At 44.2% G+C, this 23,803-nt stretch overlaps 1 protein-coding gene across 1 annotated transcript; it reads left to right on the top strand.

Moving 5' to 3' along the window:
- The first annotated feature begins 10,325 nt into the window (after window positions 1-10,325).
- Window positions 10,326-22,462, top strand: sytl5 (synaptotagmin-like 5). The gene is made up of 17 exons (XM_068746183.1): window positions 10,326-10,444; window positions 10,536-10,751; window positions 12,269-12,381; window positions 12,461-12,587; window positions 12,682-12,825; window positions 13,750-13,840; window positions 14,044-14,158; window positions 15,259-15,362; window positions 15,802-15,897; window positions 17,388-17,453; window positions 18,787-18,965; window positions 19,697-19,799; window positions 19,874-20,035; window positions 20,125-20,233; window positions 21,046-21,184; window positions 21,418-21,626; window positions 22,320-22,462. Exons 1-17 carry the CDS (start codon window positions 10,326-10,328, stop codon window positions 22,460-22,462), a joined length of 2,235 nt encoding a protein of 744 aa, XP_068602284.1.
- The last annotated feature ends 1,341 nt before the right edge of the window (window positions 22,463-23,803 follow it).

Genomic DNA, 23,803 nt, shown 5'->3' on the forward strand with positions numbered 1-23,803 from the left:
GCAGGCCGGGCTCATCCGTTAGGGTCTTTAAACATGTGGAGAGCATGTTTGTTTGTTTGTTTGTTTGTTTGTTTCTAAATGCAGTTACAGTTTATTACATTGTGTTCAGAATTGGATCACAGGTCAATAATGAGCTCAGATGTAGATTCTGTTGTGAATATTATACTGTACTCCTATCAGAAGTGCTCATCATGGTGACATCATCATGGTGCGTGCTATGCCCTGACGGGGAGTGAGTGGGTTCGAGTTACGCTGGTGTTTGGTGCTGCGGGGGGCGGGGTACACCCCGGATGCTTTGCCACAGGCCTGCTGGAGGGTCTGAGTGTGGAACCCGAGAATGCAATAATCAAGGAAACAAGGAAGCAAGGAAACAAGGAAGCAAGGAATGTTATTGTCATTCCAACAGAGGCATGAAAGGAACGAATGGAATGGTCCCAGTTAGAAGGCGTATAAAAATGACTGAATGATTCAGGCAATGGACGATATTAAAATATATACTTAAATAGGAATTGCATTCAATAAAGAGTCCAACAAGTCAGCAGTCATGATGGCCCTCCTCTGAGTTACCCAATGTTCATAACTCACAGCATCAGGGAAGAAACTGTTCTTGAACCTGGTGGTTCTGGTCCTGATGCTGCGCAACCGTCTTCCAGATGGTGGTGGGGGGGGGGCAAAAGTACATGTGCATGGTGGGAGGGGTCCTTCATGATGCAGGTTGCCTGTTTCCTGCACCTCCTGCTGTAAATGTCACCGATGGTGGGTAGGCTGCTCTCTGAGATCCTCTGGGCAGATTTTACCACCCGCTGAAGGCCTTCCTGTCCTCAGCAGAGCAGCTGCCGTACCTCGGCGTGATGCAGGATGGGAGGGCATGATGGGTAATGTAGTCAGAACAGCACAACCTGCAGCGCCATGCAGGATGGGAGGGCATGATGGGTAATGTAGACAGAACAGCACAACCCGCGGCGCCATGCAGGATGGGAGGGCATGATGGGTAATGTAGTCAGAACAGCACAACCCGCAGCGCCATGCAGGATGGGAGGGCATGATGGGTAATGTAGACAGATAACAATGTATCAACTATCTCTTAAAAAAACAAAAAACAAATCACCTACGACTCACATTAAATACTTATTTTTTTCCATTTGCTAAATGTTTTTTTTTTTTATTTGTACCTGACTGTGTCAATCAGCTCTAAACTCCACCATATTTTTGTAAAGTTCTGAAGTTTTGAACTCAGATTGATGACATCACCCCCCAGGGTCAGACGATGTAGACGGCATGGTGGTTTCATTTTATTTCAGCAGCGAGTGGTTTCCAGACCAGTCAGACAGGGTCGTTACTGGCAGTCACAGAAGCAGCTACAGACAATATTTAGTCAGTTACTCAGTGTTACTCAGACGATCGCGTCTGTCACACGCAAAGTGTTCTTAGCAATGAATGAGCTGTGAATGCGAGCATAGTAGTTGAATAAACTAATGAATAAAATGAACATATAAAGCGTAACATTTTCTATGAAGCCGTAAAGATGCTGCAATATTAACTGCACTCCAAACATGTGTGTGTGTGTGTGTGTTGCAGTGTGTTTTTCTGTGGTGGGCTGTTCCTCTGTGATCCTGCAGAACCAAAAACACTAGATCAGGTCAAAACTGGGTTGATAGTGGAGTCTGTTTTACGTCGAACCTCGCACCGCAACGCTGCCGCCGGCGCTCGTAAATTCAGCGGCCTCAGGTCTACAAAGAAAAAAGGTACGTCTTTGAAGTCTGCTACTGCCAATCAGTCTTTTATTCACACTTCAAGTTGGACAAGTGCTCTCAAATATAGCATTAGACCAACTCAGAGACGTGGAACAGAAAAACTGCTGGATGAATGGTGATGAATACAAATCTGAAGATGGGTAATGGTCTCACTTAGATCCCATTAAAGATCCATGAAGGGGTCTGATATCATGCAAAATGTCTTCTGGATCGGATCCCGAAGGGGGTCAGGAAAAAAATATCACATTTTAACATTGAAAACTGCATTTACAGGATTCAAAAATCAGTTAAAAATAAACTCCCATTCACTTTTACTTTTCATGGTCGATGTATAAAGATGCCAAGAACAATTTAGAACCTTTTGATGACCGTGTGGACGGTGTAAATCTAATTAGGCGCAGAATGAGCTGCTTGGCGGAGGTTTGCGCTCTCGAGTGCTTTTTTTTTTTAGTGTCGTATTGCATTCAATATAAGCTCTATGTAAAACCGTTCGTCTTCAGAGATGTAGGATGACATCTGATCTGTTTCCCACCAGCCTAAAAGGTTTGAAGCCCTTTATCGGCTCTGCACTGATTGATCTCTGCGTTTATATGACAGGCCTGCAATGTGTCAGAGACGTGCATTAAATGAGCGCCTCATTAAGCTTTGCATGATGATATCCAGATGAACTCTGCTGCTGTAACAAAGCTATCTGTGTTTGCATTGAATAACATTTGAGCTGTGTGCTTTTCGTTGTGCGGGGCTTTCCCGGCCTCCCACGCTCTGATTCATGGCTCATCCACGGCTCTCTGGTGTGTGTTTGCGTGCCCGTTTGGTATGCAGCGTATATCCCCGCGCAGCCTCTCAGATGCACTGTCCCCGTGCAATCAGGGTGGCGGTGAAGCAATAAGTGGAAGCCCATCCAAACGCCAATACTGCAGATGTGAGAGAGGAGAAGAAGAAAAATAAACACTCCTCAAAAGCAGAAATGTAATTTGTGCTGTGCTGTGAGGAATGACTCGAGAAACAGATCGCTGTTCCGCGAGCGATTTGTCTGTCGGCTTCTTCTCTGGGCTTTGATGTTGACCCTCTGAGGGACCGTGCGGCCATGTCGGGACGCGCCAACCTGCACATCACACAACGCTGTAACTGTTGTTTCCCAGCAGCAGCATCTCGATCGAGGCGTGTTCTGTGGAGCAGTGTACACAGCTGAGTGTACAGTACATCAAACACACACATTAATTACACCCACTGTTAGCAGGTTATACACATCAAAGCGTGTCAGGATGTATGTTTCCAATTATGTATACATAATAACAGGTTTATTCTAACACGATAGAAATGTGTAAATTCTGTCCAACTTTGCTTCACCGATCGTTCATTAATAATTATGATACTCAGAATGCTAGAATATTACATTCTAGCATTGTCAGTGAGAACATGCTAACGTATGTACTTTTATATCTAACTTGCAGCAAGGTCTCAAATGCATCAGCAGTTTTATCGATGAATTTTAAGGTCCGAATTTTAGACTCTATTTCAATGCTCTCAGAAGGGAAGCGAACAGAGGAAGCAGCTAATTGCAGGATTTTCTGCAGCACCTTTAACAGGCAGTTTGCTCTCCGTGACGAGCCGCTGATTGTCTCTGGCTGAGCTGAAACACGGAGCAGGAGGCCCTTTCTGTCAGAATGGATTGTCCTCAAAATATCGACGGCTCTGTGTCTGTTTCAAGGATGCAGTCGCCTTAAAGCCGGTTTGTGTTTTATTCATGGGGTGCTGAATGCCCACGTTTATTTATGGACTTTCGTTAATGTTATAACCACTCATCGTCACGGCTGTTAGAAAGTGAACTCCCTTGACACACGATAGCCGTTTCCACGGTGAAAACAACTGAAGAGCCTCTTTATCGATTCGTGGGGCTTGATGAACGGGTGCTTTTATTTTGCAGTTCGGCTGAAATGCGTTGAGACGGGATCTTTCTTTCTTTCTTGGTTCCTTGGTCTCTTGTTTCATTGCTCCGTTCCTTCTTTGGATGTTTCGTCACGTAAAACGCTGCCAACCTTCTAACCCTCCTACCAAGACAGGATTTGTGAAGGATTTCCTTGTATACGGTTAAAGTACTGCAGGTTTGACGAACATTAAATATCAAGCTGACATTTTTCCTAACGTTTTTAAGCAACACTTACTTGTTACCGCCACCAAGGAAGGTGTGTTCGTTTGTCTGTCAGGATAACGGAAAAACTGCTGGATGGATCTTGATGAAAAAAAAAATCTGATGATGGGTCTTGGTCTAATTTAGATCCCATCAAACTTTGAGAGCGATCCGGATACCTGTCTGGATACAAATACCAAAAAATCCAGATTTTCTATTTAATTATAGCTTCTGGATCGGACCTAGAATGAGGTCAGGAAAAAATCTGACATTTTAACAATGAACGTGGATTATGGATTCACCTTTGGGCTGGCGAGGTGCAGCACAGGTAGCGACAGCCTCGTCTTCATCGCGCTGCGTAAAAGAAGCAGCAGTCATGAAACAGAAACAGCACAAGGCTCGTTTGAACAATAAATCCATTAGCATCCACGTAGTTTTGAGCTTTTTGCTGTTCAGTTGTTACACTGCTCTGAAGATACACATAAAGAACAAACACTTCTTTAGCCAGCCGCACACTGAAATGTCACGGTGTTGTAAAATGCGTCCGACAAGCGGCCATTAAACACAAAAGGAGAGCCACGCCGGTGAAAGAAGACGAGAGGGGCTGTTTACGTCCCTAACATCGCTCGGCCTGTGAGCACGCATGGCTGGAACTGGGTTAATGAGATCCAGCCGGCATCTGGAAGCCTCTCAGCTCTTGTTCTCTAATAAATACAACACAGGCGTCGTGATAACTGGCTGGAAGGGTGCATTTCACGAACGACCGGCATCACATAACCAGCGTTGTCTTTGGATCGTCTCTTTCTTTTGTCAGAGAAGACAAAAGCGAGAGCGTTGAAGGCTGTTGATTCAGAGTCTGCAATGAATGAGAGGCTGATTACACACCAGTCACATGGTTTTCACTCCCAGTTACTGGCAGGAGCCTCAGCAGCGTCAGACGAAGGACCTGATGGAGGCCTGGCGTGAACTTTGGGCGTTCCCCTTGTTACTTACAAATCCATACAGTCCATGCAGCCATGGGACGAAAGAGAAGAGGTCACGATTCGTCTCTGGTAAAAACAAACATTGAGCTGGGATTGGAGACTGGTGGTGGGGGGCAGAATTACAGACTGATTTAGAATCGGATTTGAATGATTTTATTTTTATTTTAGTTTTTACAGTGCAAGGAAAAATTTAAATGCAACAAAAAGAGAGAAAGATGTAACAAAAATATATATATATATATTCTCATTTGTGTCAAAGAACTATTTTAAGATAAGATGTTTGTCCAATAGCTGATGATTCCACCTGTTACACAAACACATATCAGTTTGCCAGCCGTGACTTTATTCTGACATGACAGTTTACGGTAGAGATTAACTCATCTGCACCGTGAATGCTTCTTGCTAATAGCTTTGCCCTAGAGATTCCAGTGTGGGGCAGAAACTCCTTCATCTGGGTCCAGATGAAATGTTTCTCTAACTCTTGGATTATTTGATTTTGAAATACAGTTCAGAATCTCCACACAGACAGGAATTGAATCACAAGGGCCCAAAAATAAGACAATAACAAATAGCGAGTACGCCATAGTAGTGTTAAATATTAAAAAAATGCTAAAAATAGACTTACATTTTATACAAGATGCTGGAAGGTGAGTCTTTATTATTTACATTCTGCTTTAGAGCAAATTAACATGCAGGCAGTCGTAGTTGAATTTAAACGTATTCAATAATGTGTAGAAGACTAATAAAATGGTTTAATGTTTATTTGAAGGCACCATGTACCATGTTCCCTCCTCCTGCTGGAGGAAGAGAGAAGCTCCGTCGCTCCCTGCTTTAACATGCGACTTCCAGAGGAAGATGTTTTTATTTTTGACTTGACTCTGTTCCTGTGTTTTGGAGGAGCGGCAGCCTTTTCCTGAGCGTGCCCTGCCCTTTCCTGTTAATTAGCAGCTAAAAATGACGGAAGCTGATTATCAGTGCAAAGACAATGAGAAGCAGGGCGATGAGAATGATGCCGGAGGGTTCAGTGAGTGAGCAGAAAAGAGAAGGAGCTGTGCTGGAAGGTGGCGAGAGGCGTTGGATTGGGTTTTTTAATTTAGCTCATTCTGTTGGGATGGGTTTTTTGTTTTTTTTCCCATTTCCTGCTCCGCTGGGCCCTGCGGGGGACTGTGCAGGCCTGATAGGTCATCAGTAGTGATGCTGTCTAGAAGACAGGGCGAGTAATGCACCACAGTTTTAAGGGCAGCGTTTTGATCATGAGTCATGGCTGGGCAGGAATCGCTTTAAACAATGGCGGTGGACAAAATGGTGGAGGAAAGTCCAGCACTCTGAGTCGATGAGCAACCTGAAGAGGGAGGGCAAGAACTAACTGGCGCCAATCTGAGAGACAGCTGGAACCAAAGGAGGGTGGAAGCCAAAGTGCTCCCAGTGCTGATAGGGGTATTAGGGGCTGTGCCCCCCCCCATACTGAGAGGATTCCAGTCATGACGCCCCCCTTTCAGCAGAGGCACATGATGAAAAATATATTCATCATGTGCCTCTGCTGAAAGGGGGGTGTCATTCATTATATTTCAATCATTTACGGGATTGGCGTGTCTCTCCCCTCCCTGTAACATCTGCTTTTCACCCTGATATCAAGGGTGGCCAATTGAAACAGCTAAAAACAACTTCGCCTTCAGAAATAAGTGGTTTATTTCAACCCTAACCCTTTACAAATCCATCATCCTCTACAGTCGGACAGTTTAGAGTGGGGGGGGGGGGGGGGGGGCATTTGACTTCAAGTATACAAAAACAGGGGTGCTTTCCACTCAGGCAAACACCCCGTCTTCTCTCGACTCCTCCAGCTCTCCTCATCTGGAGCTTTGTGTTGATTCCCCCTCGCTGCAAACACACATCCAATCTGAAGCTGTGGATCGCATGCAGGGAGATACGCATGTGAGATGGGACGGATTAGTTGAGACAGGATGGTCTGTGATGAAGATCATCTCGAGGTGAACACAGGAGACCCCGTCAGAGTCTGCAAAGGTCGGGGAGATTCTGAGGGGCTTCTTGCTGCTTTACAAAGAGCACTCTGTGTTGCCGTAATTCGATTGGCCCTCTCTGTGGCTTTCCGCTTTATCTCATCCTCTTATGAAAGCAATCGAGTTTTATGTCTGCTGAGTGTCGCTCCGCTTTGATTGTTGCAGCGTCTGTCATTGTCGGGACGTGTCCCAGAGGAATCGCACCATTTAACAGCCGGGTGTCGGCGTCCGGCTCGATCTGATGTCTTCTTCTTCGGTTTCCTACTTTCACTGAAATCAGTGATGATAATGATGACATGTAAAATCTCATAAAGCAAGTTGGACACCTGGAATGTTTACTTCCTGCTCTGTCGTCAGCACGACAAACCAATTGATTTGTGTGAGTGTGAATGATTGTCTGTCTCTGTGTGGCCCTGCGATGAACTGGCGGCTTGTCCAGGGTGTGCCCCGCCTCTCGCCCGTTGACTGCTGGGACTAGGCTCCAGTAGATCCCGGATTTTGGATTAAGCGGTGAAGAAAATGAATGAATGACAGTTTCATTGTAATAAAGTAAAGTCCTCCATGGCAGCACTGACAAGCAGGATATGTTGATTTGCTGGTTTGGATTTCAAAGTGGATTTATTGACAGTGACATCGAACTCCAGAACATCGACAGACGTGACTGACTATTTGCTCGGCATCTTGTTCCAAGCCGCTACCTATTGAGTAAAGCAGCAGGTAGTCAGAACAATAAAACAAATGAGTCGTCTCATCGTGTTTCCTCATCAAACTATTTACATTTGAGTTTAGACAGCATTGAACAGCACAGCTTAGGCTTCCGGTGAAGGTACTTGGAGGCGGAGGGGGGCATTCCTAAGGTGTCGGGGGCGTTGCCTTGCAACGTTTGACGGCGGAGGCCATTCCTAAGGTGTCGTTGGGTGTCGTTGGCGTCGTCTTGTAACGTCTGACGGCTGCGTTTTGCCCCGCTGTGTCCAGAACACCCGGGTGCTTAATTAGCAGATTGATTTTGGCGCCGCCTGCAGAAAACAGCAGTGAATGTGTGTCAAATTCCACAGTGACAAAATGGCAGTGCCCATCGTGCATGATCCATCCTGCCTTTGAGCAAGCAGAATGTGGCGTGACGGGCGCCTTACCTGCACTGTGCTGAGGATGGCGTGAGTCAGCGGGCGTCCCCGAGCCTCTGTGCTGTCCTGCTGCAGAGCTGGGAAAGACGAACTGTCTTCACTGGTTGTTGACTCAGGACAAACAGAGCGATAGCGGGAATGTGTCCTGTGTGTACTCAGGGAGGGCCGCGTTAACACGCCACGCCTTCGACAACATGCAGTTCAAATTCTGAAAGGCTCTCATAGCCCGGCTGTCATTCGAGCGCTTCAGACAAATATTGCGTCTCTTATTATCGCGGTCACATTGGCATGTGTGAGCAGCACATCTGGAGTGTCATGTGGCACAGCTGCTCGGCGATCCAATCCGTTTTCTTGTAGACGACATGATCACGATCTACAGTCACTTATCGGCGTTGCAGCCTATCCCAGCTGGCCACGGGAGAGGCGGGGTACAGCCCAGATGTGTCACCAGGTCATCGCAGGGTCATTAAAAAAAAAAGGACAAGCAGCCACTCACACCTACGGACAATTCGGAGGGATCAATTCATGTAAGCTGCAGGTTTTTGGAGGTGGGAGGAAACCGGAGAACGTGGGGAGAACTCACAAAAGACACGGAGGGAACATACAAACGCCATCCAGACACGAATGGAACCTGTGACTGTGTGCCACACACTGCGCCACCGCGTACGCACTAACTTGTGCACCAACAATCGGTCGTCGTCTTTATTAAAACTAACTGGAAGTTACTCAGCCTAATGTTGGTCTCGCAGTAAATTCATTCCGGGGGTTTGAATTCATCTGTTTTAGTTTGTGCTGCTGCTCCTCAGAGAAACATCCTCGTCTTTACGTGAACCGCTTCCATGCATTCGTGCTCCCAAGAGGATGAACACAACTGACTTTGGTGACACTTTCCTGTGGTTCCTCCATGAGTTGCCAGCAGATGGGTTTCCTTCCCTTACGATGAAGTGCGACGCTTTCACAACTGCATTAGCGTGCAATTAAAACGGCAATCATATCCGCTCCATTGGATGCGCTCGTATTCGTTTAATCCTCTATTCATCCGGCTCGTCTCATAAGAGACCCGGAGCTCTTTTTCATCAGACACGTATGTACAAAAAAATTAACATTTTAAACATGGACACACACACAGATACATTATCCCATTTTAGAAAATGATTACATGTGTGCTTGAGGCTCATTCCGTTGATATGCAGCATGAATAAGAGGCACCTACAAAGACACAGTTACATTGAATACACGCCATTGAGGCAACAGTTGTTTGCTGCGTAGTATCTGATCGTATATTGCCAATATACGACCAAATACCTGCAAGACTGCTGGCATTCCTATCAGCCTCGGGTGTGCATTGTCTTTAGCTCTAAGCAACCTGCTATCAGTGTCAGAAAGAGCCGTTAAACCTATTAAAATAACATCATCGCAGAGCTGTTAGCCGTTCAGTGCTTTAACGCGAGTAAATGACACGTTGACGTCTCCCATCCTGAAGGCCCCTTCATTGGCTGCGGCTCAGCCTGAAATAATCACTGGTGTCATTTGCCTTCGGTGGCGAATGAATCAAAGATGATGTCTACCGGATCATTAGTGCTAATTCACTTAAAGTGAATTGGAGAGGATGAGGATGGAAGAGAAGGACCGGAGGAGGCTGGGTGTGGGGGCTTACGTATGTCTGATGTCATTCACACTCACTCACGCTCAGAATTCTGTCCCTTGTCTGTCCCTGCGCCTCATACAACCCTGTTTCTATTAGTATCTGAGCCTCGGGATTGAGTTTATTCATATTGTGGACAGAGATATTTTTGCAATCTTGCAGTTGCAAATGAGATTATTCACAGCAGTTTACTCTCGTTGGATGCTGTGACTAGATTGAGCGCCGCGATACGCAGCTGTAACCTCGGGAGGACATAACATGACATATTAATCAGCTGAACCGTGCGCGTGCGCATGTGTGTGGCATTCAAATCACATCAGTGAACTTCCACAACACTGCTTTGAGTGACGTTTCCCTGCTCCACGGCGTCCCCTGTGGATCATTTATCCGAATCTAAGTGGCCACAGCTGCTGATAAAGTCAACGTGCAACCCTTCCGTGCACGGAAGGGTCGATCAGGACTCAAGGGCAGCTCCGTTATTTTATTTTGCTTGTTTGACCTCCTCTAGGTTTCCCACGGGCGACTTTGAGGACCAGAGTTCAGACTATGCCAGCGCTAAAATCATTCGCAGAACTTTACAGGAGAAGAAAGTAAGAGCATCATGTAGCGCTTCCCGACTTCCTACCTGGACTGAGTTTTTTGGGGGGCCAAGTGTCGACTAAAGGGAGCAATGGAGCAGGCCAATGAGGATCTGAATCTCTCCTTCCTCCTGGAACACGAACGAGACCTCATCCTGAAGGTGCTGCAGAAAGATGAGAAGCTGAGGAAACGAGAGGAGAAGAGGATACGGTAAGAACCTCAGTATCCTCCGAAGTGACGTTCACCCCACCTTTTTTGTTTTTGTAGCATACCTTGACGTTCTCCTCATCCTGTCAAACAGGAGGTTGAAGAATGAGCTGCTGGAGATTAAACGGAGGGGTTCCCATCGGCCACAGGAGGTGGGGGAGCGACAGTGCACCCGCTGCCTGAAGGCTCTGGGCATGATCTTCGACCGCGGCGATCTCTGCAGCGAGTGTCACCTGCGGGTCTGCAACACCTGCCGCGTCAAGCCTCCCAACGCATTCCGCTGGAAGTGTAATGTGTGTTCCAAAATCTCGTAAGTGACAGCAGACATGCCTGTTGAGACGATGATATGAGATCAGATCAGATCAGATCAGATCAGATGCGATGAGATCAGATCAGATCAGATCAGATGCGATGAGATCAGATCAGATCAGATGCGATGAGATCAGATCAGATCAGATGAGAGGAGAGGAGAGGAGAGGAGAGGAGAGGAGAGGAGAGGAGAGGAGATGTGATGTGATGTGATGTGATGTGATGTGATGAGATGAGATGAGATGAGATGAGATGCAATCAGATCAGTTCAGATCAGAGGAGAGGCGAGGAGAGGAGATGAGATGAGAGGAGATGAGAGGAGATGAGATGCGACTTGTCTAAAGCACCCAGCTTTACTCGGTAACACCCCGAACCCGATGCCGACGCGTTCATCTCTCAGTTATACGTACGGCTGATGCTCAGGTCTGTCCGACCTCCAACAGCCATGCAGCGAATCATTTGTGACGCTGGTTGGTGGTTCAGTCGATTCCAGATTGATCATGGGTTTGACCTTTACAACTGACGTATCTGACGGGTGACATTTCTCGTGTGTCACAATTACAACAGTAATAATTAACACCTTTACCAGAAGTAGGCTCTACGACAATGTTTGATCTGCTGTCATTCGGCCTGTAGGCTATGCAGTCCAACACGCTTCGCTCCTGAAGTCGAGCTTTTCCTCTTGGCTTTGGCACAAGATGCAACATTTCTTTAAAGATTTTATTTATTCAGCTCCAGTCTTCTCTTGACTTACCTTCATGAAGTTTATTCTCCTAATATAGATTTTGATTTCAGGTTGTGGGGGGGTTGTGTCTTTCTGCAGAGAAGCTGCACACTGAACTTTCACGCAATAATTATATGTATAATGGAGATACCGACTTCTCCACCGCCGCTGGCTTGAAAATTCGACTGCAGTCATAAAGTAGAACTTTTCTCAACTCTTGCTGAGGCAACGCAAATGTTTTTTGCTCTCTCCACCTACACATGTAACCCAGAGCCAAAACTAACTTACCAGAAATTCTACAACTGAAACACAAGCAGACAAAGCAGGAGAAAAAGAGGTTGAACAGAACTGCTGTAAAACTTGTAAAAGGTGTTGCAGAAATCAAAATATAAAATATCCACTCTTAGATAAATATTCTCCTTCTTTGTTTTAGGGGGAAAAAAGCTAATGTTTAATAAAACTGCAATTTATCTAGTAACGGCACTATTTATTGTTTTGAGTCATGTTTATTAAAACATATTTGTGTGCCTGACTACAAAAAAAATGGTTGATAAATCCAAATATTATTACGCAAGACAAAGTAAATGTCCATACAGTATTTGCAAAACTTGAGAATTTCTTTTTGTATTTTTTTATCCAAAGAATCAATACATAAATAAATCTAAAAGGTGCTGATCAATCCTTTTCATAAAGCAGCACCACGTCTTGTTCGTTGATGACATTTCTTTGTTCGCTGACCTGGTTAACACGGCCAGTGTTCTGATTCCAGTAAATAGTGGCTGTCCTGTTTGCAGCGAGTTGAAGGTGGTAACAGGAGAATGGTTCCAGGAGGAGCGGTCCAAGCGCTTTGAACAGGGCGCGCCGTGCACCGACATGATCAAACAGACAATCCTGAGTAGTCCAATCGGTGAGTTCCACGGGCACAAGCAGACCAGAACGCACAGGCGGAAACAAGATGCTCATTTTATGATGCTTTCTAACGCAAGTTTCAGACGAAAAGGAAACAAAATCTACAGAAAACCTGCCAGCCGCCCTCGAATCAGAGACACCCGACACCCCGAGATCCAACAAGAGTGCAATCCTCAGCGCTATGGATGGCGCCAGGAGGAAAGGGTCAGTAGCACCTGTGGGGCGTAAATATATTATGCATATATATATATATATATATTTCTAGTTTTGAAAGGGGCTTGTCACTGTGTGTGTTTAGAAGGATGAAGATGGGTAAAAAAGGCATCCGACTCAACCTGAAGCCAGAGAACAAAGTTGACGTCGTCAGCATCAAATCCAGTTCAGATGGAGACGCTCAGAGTGTGAGAAGCGCTCGCTCGGCTCCGAGCCCGGCTTCAAGCAGGTGTCCATCCACACCAGTGCACATCCCACTACGACCAGTTCACCCGCACGAACTCACAAGTAACGTTTTTAGTATCTGGAGGATGAAAACTCGCCACGTCTGCTCATTATGATGAAAGCAGTTTTACAGACATCAATGTTACTTAAAAAAAAATTCTAATTCTAATTATTAGATCTTTTTTTCCGCAAAGATTATACAATACTGTAGTCCTAAAAAAAACAAAAAAACTCTTATTTACACTTTATAAAACATTGAAGAAGACGCTCCGTTGTTTGGCTTTAGATAACGGAACAGAAACATCTGTAACGGCAGCATCCGTGTGTCGTTCCGTGTTTTACCTGCGTTGAGCAGTGCTTTGTTCTCACCTTTTCTGTTACACGGCGATTGATCTCTGCCTCAGCTCGGCAGGTAAGCAGGCCTCGTGTCGCCTCGGTTTTTGGGTTGAGTTTCATCTTCTTTGCCTTAGCTGCTAGAAATGCAACGCTTGAGGCCAAAGCGGCACTTTATCCACAATTCCTGTCTTTGAATGGAAAGTCGCACAGTTTGAGCACTTTGACAAACGGATCCTTGAAGGTCGAATCTGAAGGAACAATCTGTGGTTGCTTCCTTCCTGGCGGCTTCACTGACATGTGCCGCCCTCCACCCACAGGAGAGCTCTGTTCAGAGCCCCCCCCCTGAATGTTGAGCTGACTTTTATCCACCAATCAGAAATGTCTCTTGAACTATTCTTTGCCGATTCACCTGGCAGCCATTGATTTTACGCAGCATTATGGAACTTTGTCTGACAATAGCTAGAAATAAATGGAAGGTCTTCTATTGGTCAAAATGCTGCGAAGGGAGCTAAGTACGACATGGGAAGACATGAGGTCTGAATAATGGCTCGGGTGTTGAACACTTGCTGACTGGTTTCTTTCTGGTTTTCAGGGGCAGTGCATTTGAGGGGATGGATCGCAACAACCTGGGTTCCCAAAGTCCAGAATCAGGCTCCAGTCACAGCAACAACCGGAGGGTCAGGGTCAGCAACCGGTGCACAATAACAAGTTCACGTAGCGACGCACCAGGAGGTTAAAGCGGAAGCAGCAGGATGAGCGCGCCAGCGGCTTTTTATTTCACCTCTTAGGACGACTGTGGCACGAATCGATGAGAATCTATGCGCATGTATCCATGTCGGGAAGTCGTTTCCAACAGCTTGGGTGTGTTTTTTTTGTTTGCTGACAGCCTGACGGAGCAGAGAGCGTCGCCAGTTTACACTCGCCTGACAGCGAGAAGAAGGATCCCAGGGTGCATTCTGGAACTCCAACCATTTGCGTGTCCAAAGCCTCGGGATCATCAGGTACCGACCCACAAGTCCCGCTGTCGTGTCACCGTGTCACAGTTTCCAGATGTCTTAAAGGTGACGTTAGGCAGTTTATGTCCTCATAAAGGTCAGAACGATCTCATTGTCTTCCAGCTGGGAGCAAACGAAGGCACAGACTACACTGTTATCTTCCGTCATCGTCTGCTGCTCGTCTTCATCGGATGAACTTGCCTTCGTCCAAAGCATAAACTCCTTTGCCGTCGTCCTTTAATCCCGTCCACAGATCGGTGTCCAAAAATATCGCAATGTCAGGAGCTGCTTTGTGATGCTGCGAGAAACAAACTGACATCAAATTATTATTAACAAGTAACAAATTATTTTGTTTAGGGAGGTTTAGCACCCCTCATATTATAAAATATCAAAACAAATTGATGCAAATTAATTAGATTTTCAGGGATTTTAAATTAATTAAATTGCCGGCATGAAACTTTAACAAGTTTTTAGATGGAAAATAAATATTTTATATTCAGGTGTGTGTGCCGCTTATTTAGGATTAATGAGGGAATAAATTATTTTTAAATTGCATAAAGTCAGTGAAGACTTTAGGTTCCATCTTGCTTTAATCTTCTCAGGGATTATTCTCCAGATGAGCCAACAAACGGACATTTTTCTTCATCATAGTAGGAGGAACATGAATTATTGCGTCTTTACACATCTACTTTTGGACGTCCAGCACCGGCTCCCAGTGCTTACTCGTTGCGTGATGAATCTAACCACGTCAGCTGAAAACATGAGACGTTAGTCATCCACAGACTCGATATGCTGACTCACAAAGCTAGACTCATTACCAATAACAGCTTTTAAGCTCTACCTTTCGTGCTCTTAATTGTTTGTGAATAGTTTGAAAAGATCCCAAAAGGCAAGCTGAAAGAATGAAAGGCACGCTTTATGATGTAAAACAGAAATTCAGGCAGTAAGAAAGAACTGGCAGGCGACAAAAACAAAAGAACCCGGCTGCAGAAAATCCCAAAAGATAGACGGCGTGATCATTCGTTTTATTGCACTGGTTACCTTCCAGTCATTCATTTCATCAGAAGCCTGTCTGAAACCTCTTTTGCTCTCCTCCCTCCCTGCAGCAGATTACAGTCGCTCAGAGATGGACCTGTCAGCTCCCGGATCGGAAGCCAGTGACGACGCCTTCAGCCTCAGAAGCCGCTCAGTCCCCGGGTTCAACGAAGCAGTAAGTGGGACAATCCCTTCGGTTTCATCCTTGCTCTCTGATCACATCTGATTTTTGCAGCAAAGTCTTTACAGGCTACACCCAATGCGAAATCAGATCGAGAGTGTTTTGTTTTTCCATTCCAGATCTCTTGAATCGGTATACTTACTTTGTCCAGAATAGAGCTATAGATGGCCGTGAAAGTGTCAGACATGAGGTGGTGGAGGAGCTTATAGTCCTTATTGGACTGCTTTGTATCTTTGCTTTCTGACATGTATAATTTATTTCAACCCACTCATTCATGCTCAGACGTTTACTGCAAACCATCTGCGTGAAAAGTACCCTCTGACCCGACTTGCCAGCTTAAATTTACAGAAGTTGGCTGCATCCACCCGCACAGAGCTGCTGTGCACGGTGCCATCTCCCCTTTGAGTAAACCTGCTCATGCTGTCATCCGCAGGAGTTCTCTGATGAGGATGTGAACGAGGACATCGACGCCCTGATGTCAGCCCACAGAAAGGCCGTCAACCGAAACCTTAACAAAGCAGTTTCAGCGGTAAACACAAATGCACCGCAACACGTGCTGGAAGCCCACACTGTGACCGGGTTTTACTGCAGAGCAGGAGAAACAGTAAAATATAAAAATTATGTTACACTGGAGGAGCAAATGATGGCTATCTGAAAACATCAACACCAAAACGATCTGCCTGGTTTAGTTCGATATGGCTGTTGTTGTTTTTTTTGTTTTTTTTAGCAAAGCAAAGTACAAAGTGTGACAGAAAATCCAGATATTCAATTGGCCTAGTGTGTGTGTGTGTGTGTGTGTGTTTTTGATAACTGCAGCGGTAAACTAACACGAGAGACGGTCCTGCCATTTCACATCATATGACTAACAGCCGTCAGAGCCCGCGTGAATGGAGGCGATGAGGAGCGTCGTGCTGCTCGTCGATTCGAGCTCTAATATATTCTGCCTGCAGTTAAATGAGTCTCTCCACAAAGGGCTCTGCGTGGATAATCAAAGCGCCGCTGAAGTTGTCTTAGTGCAGTTTATTTAATCACACAGAATGAGAGACAGCGCCTGTTTGTGTGTCCCAGCTGAAAGATTAGGCGGGGGGGGGGGGGGGGATTCTAATCCAGTTGCTTTGACATTTCAATGCAAACCTCACATGGGGCTAGGTTGGTGCATATTTACACTGAAGGGAACACAGTTTAAAAGGTCTTGCTATAATCGGTTACAAAGTGAACGAGCCCAAATTCAGATCTGATAATATAAGATTGTGTTCTTGGGTGGCACAGCTAGAACATAACTCGTGTTTAAAGAGTAGTCGGTGTGTGTTATTCTAGCAGTAGCGCTCCTCCTCACGGACTGTGGATGGAGGCCCACTCTTCAGTCAGAGTCCTGCTGGTTCTGAGCTCAGCTGATCAGAACCGGGGTCCAGCAGACAGATTCTTCTAGCGATATAATGCTTGTAGCCAGACACACGATTGTGGAATAGTGTGTCCCTCCAGTGTTTAGTGTGTCCCTCCAGTGTTTAATGTGTCCCTCCAGTGTTTAGTGTGTCCCTCCAGTGTTTAATGTGTCCCTCCAGTGTTTAGTGTGTCCCTCCAGTGTTTAATGTGTCCCTCCAGTGTTTAGTGTGTCCCTCCAGTGTTTAATGTGTCCCTCCAGTGTTTAGTGTGTCCCTCCAGTGTTTAGTGTGTCCCTTCAGTGTTTAGTGTGTCCCTCCAGTGTTTAATAAATGATCCATGTGATCCGTGCTGTATGTTAAAATGATTTCACAGACATAAACACAGAGGAAGTAAATTGCATTATTTACTCGGTCTGTTGATGCTGATTTCACAACTGATTCCAGATGAGTTGTGAACTCTATGGGTTCTCTGATAATCACCATGGTAACAGTGTGTAATGTGGTCTCTGCAGCTTCTCCTCGGGGAGGCTGGGAATCTGTTCTCAGGGTCTGCCTCTGTCACTAATGCATCAAAGAGTTCAGACCGTTCTTCTCTTTCTCATTCCTCTTTCTGTCTCTAAAACGAATCACCCGCCAGTCTTCCACTCCTGCCTCTGAGAGAAGGTGGGGGTACCTAAACATCCCTGACTCGGATGCTGAGACTGTAAGCCTCTTCCTTCCACGTTCATGCATGTTCACCTCTGATTTGAGAGCAGCGGCGTTGCACCAGGGTGCAGGTGTTGCATGTACTTTCAATAATGTGCATTTGTTTTTCAGTAAACTTGTATATTTTCATAATGCTTGTGCTCAGTTGTGTTTATGCGCTATACTTCCTTTAATGAGGCAGTAGCTATATCTATTTATAATAGCTCAAAGCTCCTCTCATTAGACTCGCCGCATATCCCATTTGCTCCCTGCAGGAAACAAGTGAGCTCTGTTTTCCAGCAGAAGGAGCACGACGTGGCTGAATCCTGGCATCTCTCTTAACTTACTCTCTAGCCAGCAGTCATTTTTTAACGTGAATTACTGCATTTATATCTCATCCGAAGCTACAGTAATCAGGTTTGACTTCTTTCGAGAAACTCTCTCAAAGGTACTTTTCCTCTTTGATTTGTACTTTCTTTCTTTTCTTTTTTTACTTGCAACTGGATGAACAAATGTACAATATGAGGAAGCAAACCGGTCTGCATGCTGACTAGCGTGTCTGTTCAGTTTAATATTGTTGGTCCTGGAATAAGTCGTGTTGTCTTCGGTCTGCATGGATTTTCTCTGGGTGCCCCCCCCCCCCCAACTGCGCAACATACACAGAAACAAGGTTATTTGAAAGTCAGGAGAACATTAAATATATTAGGAGCCCAAGTCTACATGGTATCAGTAACCCTTCCAAACCTTGTCACTTACTTCTATTTTACCTCCATTTTTTGTAGTCTATTTTTACTTTCTAATCTAGATGCAGTCATGCAGATATTACTTCAGTATTTTCTAAACATTATTCATTCAGGCAACGTTTTTAAGGGCAGTGGTGTCAGTCCAGCAGACCACACAAGTGGAATGAATATTACATAGAATCACAAATGTTATTCTATTCACGTTCTTAAAGGGCTACAGATTCCGCCCTTATTGCATTGTTACTTTGTAATGCTGTTGAGATGGTTTTCACCCATGTCCGTTTGTTTCTTGGCCGTTCTTACAGCAGGATTATACGAAAACTCCTGAATGGATTTCTATGAAACTTGGTGGGATGTCGTTTGTTTATGTCTCTGGGAAGAATGCATGGATCTTAAAGCAAGAAATAGTTTTTAAGGGGGTCAGTATCTTGTGTGCACTTTGGATCTGGATCCATCCGGGTTACATATGTTTACATTGGGGTAGTCTGGTTTAGTTGGAGGCATGTCTGAATGCCATTCTTGCGTTGCGCTGCTTTCCACTTTCTTTGTTTCCCTCATCTTTGACCTTCCCTCATATTCGCCTCTCAATCTTCTGTCTTTGCCCAACAGAGTAGTATAAACAGCATGATGAGCATGTACAGCGAGACTGGTGACTATGGCAACGCCAGGGTGAGCGGCGAGATCCTGTTGAACACCAGCTACAGTTACAAAACTGGAGCGCTCAATGTGTTGGTGAAGGAGTGTCACAACCTGGCAACCGGAGATGAGAGGAAGCATCGCACAGATGCGTATGAGTGCACACACACACACACACACACACACACACACACACACACACACACACACACACACGCACACTCACACACACTGTTATGTCTCTTTATTACCGCCGCCAAGGAGGGTATGTTTTGGACGGTGTCTGGATCTTGATCTGAAGATGGGTCTTAGTCTAATTTAAATCCCATTATATTTTGAGAGCGATCCAGATACCAGTCTGGTTATATATAAAAAAATCCAGATGTTCCCATTTACTTTTAATTGATGCTTTTCTTGTAAAATATGCATTCAATTCACGCACCAAATATCACAGTCATAAAAGGGTCCGATATGAACTATCATGAAAAATGTCTTCTGGATCTGATCCAGAATGAGGACATTTTAACTTTGAAAACTCCATTTACGGATTTACGGATTCAAAAATCAGTTAAAAATACAAATCAACTCTGATTCACTCTTACTTTTCATGGTTGGTGTATAAAGATACCAAGAACAGTTTAGAACCTTTTGATGATGATCCAGATCACCATGTGGACAGTGTAGATCCAATTAGGAGCGCAATGAGCTGCTTGGTGGAGGTCTGTGCTCTCTAGTTTTGGTTCAGGATTATTTTAAGATAATCATTCAAACTTAATGAGGAACAACTTGATATTTCCATACGACACAAACTACCTAACAAATGTAAAATATATCCGTTGAGTGTAGTTTCAGCCCGACTGTCTCTTCGTCTCCTTCCTCACAGATATGTGAAGACTTACCTGATGCCAGACACCTCGCGACAGAGCAAGAGGAAGACGAGCATCAAGCTCAACACCATCAACCCGGTGTTCAATGAGAATCTGAGGGTGAGCGGATTGGACCTGATCTACACTTATTGATGAAGGATTCTCCTTAACTCTTCCTGTGCTGTCTTTCGCAGTATGTGATCGGCCACTCGCAGCTGGAGACGCGAACCCTGCAGGTCTCTGTGTGGCACAGCGATAGGTTTGGGCACAACAGCTTCCTGGGAGAGGTGGAGCTGACCTTTGACTCCTGGGAGCTTGATTCCGAGATAGAGGACTGGTACGCTCTGCAGCCCAAGGTCAATTTATGTCTTCCATTGTGCAATCTCCTTCTATGCTAGACAAACTTGCACAAAGACAAAATACGTTGTGATTGATGCTTGTGCAGATGGAAGGCAGCATCAATGCCACGATGCAGTATAAAGGAGAACTGACTGTTGTGTTGAAGTACATCCCTGCTGAGAAGAACCTCATGCTGCCTATGGATCAAGTACAAGGTGCATTCATAGCTGGGATGACAGTTAAACTGTCAAATACATTGATTGGATAATTACATTAAGAGCATATTATCCCTGCCTCACTGTCTGAGAGGATTATATACTCAGTACCAGCTTGTATCAGCTCTTTATTATAAGTTACAGGATTTTTATACTGAGCGTTATTTTCAAACCCAAGACTCCGCATGCTCACAGCCAAACCACTCCAAAATTATATACTCTAGAAGTTCTGTTATTTTGTAATTATTTTTATGACATATTTAAGATAATATAAATCTTTTTGATCACTGCTACAATTTGGAACAGAGTTTTTGTTTGTTCAAACAAACTTGGAATATTTACACATCCTGAACTAATGAGTACCGTGAAGTACATATATCCACCAACATTGTTCATATTTATTCATTATTAATAATGGCTTCTGATTTATTATAATAGCGATAGTATTATATAATTCTTCATTAAGCCTGATAACATTTTTAAAAGTAGTTTTACCTGTTTTCTTGTGAATCATTCTATTTAATTTTTCTGTATTTTGGGTCTGTGTAAAGTAACCCTGACTCACCAGACTCCTTGGGTGTGTTAGCTACAGACCAGACAGTTGAATACGGTTTACTTTTACTTTCTTCAGGTTGGGGGTTACACATTTTATTTTATTTTATTACCATTGCATACATACACTGAGCGAGTACTTCACAAGACACCCGTTTACTCCTGTCCATAGCTTGTGGTTTTGCTTTTGTTAGCTTTTCAAACCTGAACCTCGGATTGAATTCGTTATTCCTTCTCTGTCGGCTTCCTTCCACCCGCAGTGAAGAAAAGCTTCCTGAAAGGGAAGAAGACGAGCAACTTCACAATACCAAAGGGGGGCATGGTTGAGCTCCTCATCAAAGGAGCCAAAAATCTTACTGCCATCAAATCTGGAGGCACTTCTGATCCATTTGTGAAAGGGTGAGAGGCTTTGAAGGGCAGGTTGGGAAGTTTTTACTTGGTGGCATCTTTAAAGATGACATATAATGTATTGCCACCACTGGGATACCAGCATGTCTTTGATTGGTCACACCTGAGCAAGCCACGACTAGCAGCTCGATTACATACATTGAAATGTCGAGTGTCTGTCTGTCTCTGGGACAAAGACGCGAGTGGGACCGTACAGCTGCAACACCCTGTACTCTTTCCAACAGTTACCTTCTCCCCGACACCAACAAGTCGACCAAGCACAAGACAGTCGTGGAGCGGCGCACCGTGAACCCACAGTGGAACCACACCTTCACCTACTGCGGCCTGCAACCTGGAGACCTCAACAACGTCTGCCTGGAGCTCACGGTGTGGGACAAAGAAACCCTGGCCAGCAACGTCTTTCTGGGAGGAGTCCGGCTCGGGGCTGGAACAGGTCGCGTTTCTTTCTCTAATAAGAGCTAAGATTTTACTCAGGATTTCGAATAAGGTCGTAAAACGCTTTTAAATGTGTTTTATTTAATGGAACTTCATGTTCGGAATTTCCTCTTGCGGGACTAATAAAATAATATTTTATTTTATGTTAATCCAAAAGTGTGTATGTGAAAGGCCTCAATCCAAAAAGTGAAATACTCTGAATATTCTTCAGAAGATCCATTGATTATTTATTATTATTGATAATAAATTAATGTATTTGGTTTAGACATTATGCCATAGATACATAGATTTAAATAGATTAATACAACTATATTGTATGATGCTGTACAATATTACCAATTAGAAAGACAAACTAATACATTTGCATTTAAAACGTTCTAATATCTTAATGTCCTATATGACACCAGAATAATCTGGAAAATGCTAATTAAATGTTAAATACATTTTGGAAAATATCTTCTGTCTGAGAGTTGGATGAGTAGATTGATGCCTCTCCCTTATTCATGCCTCCTTTGTAGCTACAGACAGCAACCAATTATTTTATCTTAGCTTGGAAAAACACTAGCCTGGTTCTAGTTCTAATCTAATACATCAGAATTAACTTTGGCATTAGTATTTTATCTGAAACATGCTCTCAGTAAAGAGCAAATTAAATCAACTGTTCATGTTTTTTGTCTCTTTTCGCCTTAAGGCAGAAGCTATGGGAACGAAGTGGACTGGATGGACTCGTATGGGGAGGAGCAGCGAGTCTGGCAACAAATGATCGAAAACCCAGAAGCCCCTCACGAGTGCACGCTGATGCTGAGATCCAGCATGCACAAGTTCAGCACATGAGTGGGACTGAAGCACAGACTACCCAGTTCTTTACCCCTGATCAGATCCCTTTTCCTGCCTCACACACTCATCTACATCTGCACCCTGCCCTGCAGAGCGTCTAGTCCCGACCAAGCCCTGCTGTTTACTGCTGTATAAGAAAAACTACTGTTATACGTAACGTACTTAACCTTACCAAACAAGCACACAGTGCGACTCCTGATGTTGCCATTCTTGTCCGTGTGATTCGTGTACCAGAGTCAAATCTGCATGTAGTTAAAACTGACAAATTCCATTTATTAGATAGAATGTTAGATTACAAGTACAGTCAAACATCCTGTCTAAGAGGAGCATTTCAGAGGTGGACAGTTCTTGTAAGTACGATGTCTCAGGTTGGTTGAAACTTTGTGATCAATGTGGAAGGATGATCCCATTTTATAATCAATGTGTACTTCATTTATCACTCGACAGTAGTCTGATTATATTTTATTTCATTTAAACATCTTCATGAGCAAAATATTATCAAAGCATTATTAAAAAAATAAGACAGTGAAAAAAAGTAACAGAGTATTAGATCCTCGTGGAGAAAACCAAAATGAGATATTTGGAGTGTAATGTGTTAAGTTTAAAAAAAAATTGAAACGAGATCTAATATTAAAAGAATAAAGACAGTATATTGTGCAAAAACACCCTTTATTTTTCTAATATTCTTCTATGTCCTTTCTCATAGTAGTAGGTTTATGGTTACAGCAAAATTGCGATGAAATTATGTTTGTTGATGAAATAATCGATCATACATATTCTTCAGAAATAAACTTGGAGAAACAGGAGCACTTGAACATGGTTATTCCACCTCTGGTTGTCACCAAAAAAAATGGGTAGATTACATGATTTAGATTAGCTTTGATGTAAATTAACATTGCACTGCATCAGTGTGATAGAAAGCGCATGGTTTTAGATAAAGGAGGGGTAGAGGAACAAAAGAAGGTCGTGTAAAACCCCGACAAATGAAATGACATCACTTCAACTTGATGAGAAAATGTGTGATGTGTGAAAAGCATTCCCAGGTACCCCGAGGTGAGGGAGTGAGTCAGCACTGGGGATAGGTGCCTTCGGTGAGGGTGAGGGGGGGGGGACTCTGGGATCTACCATCCTGGGATGAGTCAGACAAACCGTTAAATCCTGCACAGTCATCTTTCACGGTGGACGCCAGTTTAAACCATGTTCTGAAAGTAAGCGAGTAAAGCGGGTTCACACTGCACATTTACAATAATAATATGAATAATACATGGTGTTTTACTGTGTGGCATACCTTAGATGAGAGGCTTGTGCAATACCTGACTATTAAATTGATGTATAGCA

Source organism: Brachionichthys hirsutus, chromosome 12 (genome assembly GCF_040956055.1).
Source record: "Brachionichthys hirsutus isolate HB-005 chromosome 12, CSIRO-AGI_Bhir_v1, whole genome shotgun sequence".
NCBI classification, from domain to species: Eukaryota; Metazoa; Chordata; class Actinopteri; order Lophiiformes; family Brachionichthyidae; genus Brachionichthys; species Brachionichthys hirsutus.